At 43.3% G+C, this 6,252-nt stretch overlaps 1 protein-coding gene across 1 annotated transcript in view; it reads right to left on the bottom strand.

Annotated features, from left to right (window-relative positions):
* Nucleotides 1-6,252, bottom strand: part of ACAN (aggrecan) — an 85,041-nt gene that overhangs the window by 22,670 nt on the left and 56,119 nt on the right. The window contains 6 exon segments of the mRNA XM_069098565.1: nt 1; nt 4-399; nt 2,490-2,681; nt 3,144-3,437; nt 4,417-4,544; nt 5,606-5,780. The exon segment at nt 1 is cut by the window's left edge and continues 2,813 nt beyond it. Coding sequence (XP_068954666.1) covers nt 1; nt 4-399; nt 2,490-2,681; nt 3,144-3,437; nt 4,417-4,544; nt 5,606-5,780 — 1,186 coding nt within the window.

The following is a 6,252-nucleotide window of genomic DNA, read 5'->3' as shown; positions in this document are numbered from 1 at the left end:
CACTCACATCTGGAATACCAGATGGCTCTCCAAAGACTGATGGTTCCCGAGTGCTACTCACATCTGGAATTCCCAAATCTGGAACACCTGATGGCTCTCCAGAGGCTGATGGTTCTCCGCTCACATCTGGAATACCAGATGGCTCTCCAAAGACTGATGGTTCCTGGGTGCTACTCACATCTGGAACTCTCAAATCTGGAACACCAGATGGCTCTCCAGAGGTTGATGGTTCCCCACTGCCACTCACATATGGCTCTCCAGAGGCTGATGGTTCCCCACTGCCACTCACATCTGGAACACCAGATGGTTCGCCAGAGGCTGAAGGTGCTCCACTGGAAGAAGACTCTACAGTACTTTCTTCTGGAATAGCACTAGTGGGAGGCCAAGATGAAGGACTCACTGAAAGAGTAAAGGAAAAAAAGAAGAGATTTGATTGATAAGCACCAATAGTATCCCATGGCCCCTCACACCTAAAAGTCTATGCCCACTGTCATTATCTTTATATTACATATGTTATACTGATGGAATTCTTAACCCATGGTCCATGGACCCCTAAAAGATTTGGAGGGTCTGTGAACTCTTACAAAAAGGAAAATATTTTGATAACTGTGTTTTAATACTATTAGTGTCCTTCCTATGCATTTTGCTTTATATATTTAAAAACATTATGCTAAGAATGGGTCCATATACTTCAATAGACTGCCAAAGGTGTCCATGATAGGAAAAAGGTTAAGAATTTCTGAACTAAACACCTACAACATCCCTGGAAGGAGGAAAGGTGACCTACCTCTGACACTTACTCCGTGTCTTTGTGCAAACCACTCAATCTGTGAGGGCCTTAATTTTTTCAAAATGGTGATAGTGGTGGTGGTAAGGACACTAGAAGTGATCTGTAAAGCCCTTTGTACCTCTTATATTTTATGACTTTGACTAACAACACTACTACTATAAGATTATGCCATTAATATCATGTTCAAGAGTATTTTCACAGAGACATACTTTCTTCTCAGCCCAGGAACAGGTATTATTTTATGGGTAGGGAAACAAGAAAGGTTGAAATGAATTGATTCAGACTCACACTTAATCATTCTCTGGTGCTTCCACAGATCCTTCTAGTCATTTTCCATGAGTAGTTTCAATGCAGTATAGGTTCACCTGTATTTTCACTTCTAGCAGTGACTTTTTACTGATCCCCTGTAGCAGTACGGAGCTCTCTCTGTCTCTCTTACCTCTCTGTATGTCTGTTAATCTGTCTCTTTATGATGACTCCTCAACCCCATTTTTAGAGAGTGGTAGCACATAGTGCCAGTGCCTGGCACATAATAGGTGCCTAATAAATGTCAAGTGGATGAGATATAGTGCTCCAATATACATTCAATTCACCAGTTATTAAGTAGCTATTACATAACAAGGCAGTGTCCTAATACTGGGAATACAAAGAGAGATACCACAGAACACCTGTTCTCGAAGAGCCTTTGATGGTACCTTTATGTAATTTGTCCCATGATGGACTAATTATGGCAGATATGAGACAGAACTGTCTCCTGAAATCAGTAATCAATGAAGGAACCCCAGAAGGTCCCTCCCTCTAACATATTCTAGTAATTGGAAATTCCTATGGGAATAATTCTTTGGGGATACAAGTCATCTTGATACTGGTTAAATCTATTGATCATTCACACTCTAGAGTTAAATGTTTTAATCAGAACAATTATTGGCTAGAATGGGAATTTTTACTAGGGAGGTAGATGGGGAGGAGAAAGAAAAGGAGAATTGTGGAATTTTGGGATCCCAAAGACTTTCAATCATCAGGTACCACCTCCTCACTTTTGAGGCAAAAGCAGCATAGGTCAGACTCCTGCCCATATAACCCTCTTCCCCCGGCCCTGCCCATGCACTCTCTCTCTGTTTTTATGCTCCCTTTTTTGAGGGACTATGAAATATAGAAGGTTATGGAGTCAGGAAAATTTGAAGCTAATTAAAAGGAGGTACCATTTCTACTTTCTTTTCTATCTCAGCCTCACTGAAGTGTTATACATGTAGTATAATTGATTGGTAAATTAATGGTGTGGATGCTAAACATTTTCTTTGAGTTCAGAGCCTCAGAGACACACTTATCTAGGACTGTATCAATCAATAACTGATCTGAAAAACAGAGCAAAGGTCTCTGGGATTCCCATGGAGAGAAAGCATTCATACACACACACACACACACACACACACACACACACACACACACACACACACACACACACCGGAGTAGAGGGGGCATTGCTAGCAATGTGGTACAGTGGATAGAGACCTGGACTTTAAATCTGAAGACCTGACTTCAAAACTCACTTCAGACCCTTATTAGCTAAGTGACCCTGGACAAGTCACTTACATTGTTTGCTTCAATTTCATGAAGGAGCTGTACTAGATTGGTTCTAAATCTATGATCCTTTGATCTAGATCAGGACGTTTCCTAGAAGGCATGGGTTCATGCTAACCTGAGAGTAATGAAATATTGGTTGGAAAAAATTCTGTTTCCCACTCCGTCTGATTCTCAGGTACAGTAGTGATATCAAATTCTCCCCTGGATAGGGCTTCTCCCTCCTTGGGAGCCACCTGAGTTGGAATCAACTCTTCATCAATGATGGAGGCCTGTGTGCCACCTTCTCTTTCCTCCAGAGAAGGTCCAGCTGAAACATTCAAGAGGAGATAGTGAGTGACCTTGAAAGCAGAAAACTCCTACCTCAGATTACTCAGAGACCTATCCCAGGGGATCTATTTAGAACATAGTTTTTGATCCCTGAAGAAACAGGGACAGACAAGGAGGAGGTTCTTCTGTAAATACATTCTGAGCCACTCAGCCAGCAATTTACCTGGGCTTTGATGGAAAGGCAAGAAGCGCTGAGATAACAAGCTCATGTTTCATCCCTCCTTGCCTTTTCCCCATATCTGGGCAATGTTTCTTTGCAATGACTCTTCTGCTCCACTTTTAGGTTGTACATAGTTTGTACTAACAGGTACATGGCTTGGAGGGGCTATAGCAATATATGGCTTGAGGGAGGGGACTACAAAGACAATAATTCCTTAACATAAAGGGACCTTTCCTACTGCATTAGGGAAAATTGGGCAGTGTGAAAAGGGTGATATGGTACCTTGGAAACAGAAAGCATGGTGCCTGGACAGGGGGTGAGGAAAACCAGTCTGGTTGGAGTACAGGTAGACAGTTCTAACACCTGGCTTATCCCCACCGCATGCAGAGCGGGGCGTGATGATGGGATAGCGGACACTGCCATCTGCCAGCCAGCCAGCATGGCATTTGTCCAGGCCCCGGCGCCAGGCAGCATAAAGCTGTCCTGTAGAAGCCAGGGTGGCATTGTGGTCTTCACAGTATTCTTGGGCTTCTTGGAAGGTGAACAGCTCTGGTCGAGTGGCAAAGAAGACCTCACCTATTAGGAACATACAATTAGATTCTATTGCTCCCAGAGCCAAGTACCCTGTCTAGAGGCACTCCTCCCCCATACATCCCCATGGCTCTTACAGGCATTTTCACACAAATATACATATATTCAAAGTGTCACCATCCCCTCCTTCACATATATACTTGTGATTTACACAGAGTATGACTCCAAACTACCTGAGCATTGTGGGGAACTGCTTGATGTGGAAACTTCTTCTACCAATGTAGTTTAGCTACTAGTCTATAACCCAGAGTCTTGGTGAGTAGGCTGGGGGCACTGGGAAGTTAAGTCACTTGCCCATGGCCATGAAATTAGCATGTGTCAGAGACAGGACTTGAACCCAGATCTTCTTGGTTCCTATATCCAGCTGCCTCTCTTGATTTTATGACTAAAAGCCTTTTCCTCATTGGATACTTTAAGTGCTGCACACAAGTGCAATGTATACTTAAGCTCTTTTAGACCAATTAATCTGCACATATGAGCATGGTCTGAGGATGGCTTGGTGTTGGTGATTTTATTTTCTCCTGGTCTATGGAGTCAAAATGTTTCCCTGTTTTGTGCTGGGAAAGTACTACTGAAAGTACTAAACAGAGAGAGAGACAGAGAGAAAGATTGAGAAAAAGACAGATTCACAGGCAGGAAAAAGAGAGGGGGGGACAAAGAGACGGAAATAGAAAGAGACACAGAGACAGAAACAGAGAAAGTAAAGGAGAGGAAAGGAAAAAGGAGTAAGAGACAGAGACAAGACAGACAGATAGAGGCAGATAGAAGGAATATGGTGGCCTAAGAGAAAGACTGGTTCACGTTTTTTCCCCACTGGATCTTTTCTGACTCAGAGAGTTGTGTAGGAAGGACAGATGGTATATTTCTGGGATATTTGCCCATTGCTAAGGAGCTCCATCCAAAATTCCTCATGTTGGGCCCTCAACACATATAGACCTGAAATTTTGGGACATTGATTCCATACCCAGTAGCCAATCTACATAGCAGTATACATCATAGGTCTCTGATGCTGGGCGTAGGCCATAGCTCCTGACCCCTGGACTGCTGTCCTTATCTCCGACACACTGGGTCCGGGGACTCACAATGGGGTATCTGCAAAGGACAGAGTAAAAAATGTTCAGCTCCAGACAATAGGAGACAGGACTTTTGAAGCAGAAGGTATTAGTCACTTATGGACTTAGAGGAAGAATGTCTTTGGCTCTTCAATTGGGAACATGATGAGGAATGCTGGACCTAGGACTTCCAGGTGCAGAGAAACATCTAGCTTTGCTACAACAGCATCATCATGAACATTAGCATCAGTAGTAAGGATGGATTTGGTAGCTTCATAGGTGACCTCTGATTATAGGGAACACTTGGGAATTGGGATCACCAACTGAGCAGGAAAGGATTAAAAATGAGCAGGGCAGTTATCTAGAGAAAAAGCAATGGGAAAGGAGATGACTTTTCCCCATCTACTCAGTGACTCGGGGAAATAAATTGTGAAAACTTATATTAAAAGTCCTTTCTCCATTTTTTTTTATCAGGGCTGTCCCCGACTGTCCTCTGTTCTCTGTTTTTTACTCTTGGCTTGAGAGAGAAATCAATAGCGAGAGCTTGATTCTGGACTCCTAAGAGGTTGTAAGGATGTCTCTTAAACTAATTTCCTGTGGCCAGATTTTGCTGTGCCACGACTAGAGGTCACCATGACTGGGAAAGTGCCTAGTAGTGTTGTACTGGTAGAGCTACCTTGGCAACGGTCTGCCTCAGAACAGACTAAATTCAAGTACAATGTTGAAGGATCACTTTTTCTGGATGTTATAGCAGAGATCGTAGGGTCATTGACATGGAGACAAAAGAGAATAGGGAGGTCATTTAATCCAACCCCCTCATTTTACATTTGAAGAAACTGTGACCTTGAGGAGTGAAGTGGTTATGTGCCAGGATTCCTGATCATAAGACCATAGGTCCAGAACCAGAAGAGATGCCAATAGGTCACTTTATCCAATGGCCTTTTTTTATAGACTGAGGAAACTGAAGCCCAGAGAAGTATCATGACTTGCCTAAGGATTCCTTCTCAGATTAGAGCTCCGAGGTCCCTTTCAACCTGGAGAATCTGTGATTTCTATCTGAGGAGCTAAAGGAGAAATGGAGACCCAGACTCTGGGGCTCACCTGACTGTCTGGTCCTGCAGCCAGCCAGCATCGCACTGTTCATAGCCAGCCTCATAGGCTGCCTGTAGCTGTTCTGGTGTAGCAATGACAGCTCCTGTGGCCCTACAGGCCTGCTGGGCCTCTTCATACGTGAGAGAGTATCTGCTGGAGCCTGGACGGTAGTGGAACACAACTCCTGGTGGGATGGAAAAGAGAAAGGGGAAAGTCAGCCTCAGCTGTGGGTGGTGGCAGTGGGGAGAGAGATGCAGATTGAGACTTTTTTCAATAAGCCTGGTGATGCTAAAAGCCTATTTCTTGCTTCTACTCCAAAGCCCAACATCCCAAATCATTTTTACTATTGCATCACACCTGTAGGTTTACTCATTGAATTAGCCAGAAACGTCACTAGGTTTCAAAGACTCAGTTTTTCCTTTCATCATCATCATCATCATCATCATCAAACATTTATTATTGCCTACTATGTGCCAGTCACTGTGCTAAGTGCTAAGGATTCAAAGAAAGGCAGACACAGTCCTTGCCCTCAAGGAGCTCACAGTCTAATGGGGGAGACATTTGAACAACTATGTACCAACAAGATATAGATAGATAGATAGATAGATAGATAGATAGATAGATAGATAGATAGATAGATAGATAGATAGATAGAT

The sequence above is a fragment of the Petaurus breviceps genome, unplaced genomic scaffold, assembly GCF_028583685.1.
Source record: "Petaurus breviceps papuanus isolate PSGF00001 unplaced genomic scaffold, PetGlider_PUasm1.0 37, whole genome shotgun sequence".
NCBI lineage: Eukaryota > Metazoa > Chordata > Mammalia > Diprotodontia > Petauridae > Petaurus > Petaurus breviceps.
Note: the sequence above shows the minus strand (reverse complement) of the source record. Positions and strands in the feature narration are given on the sequence as shown.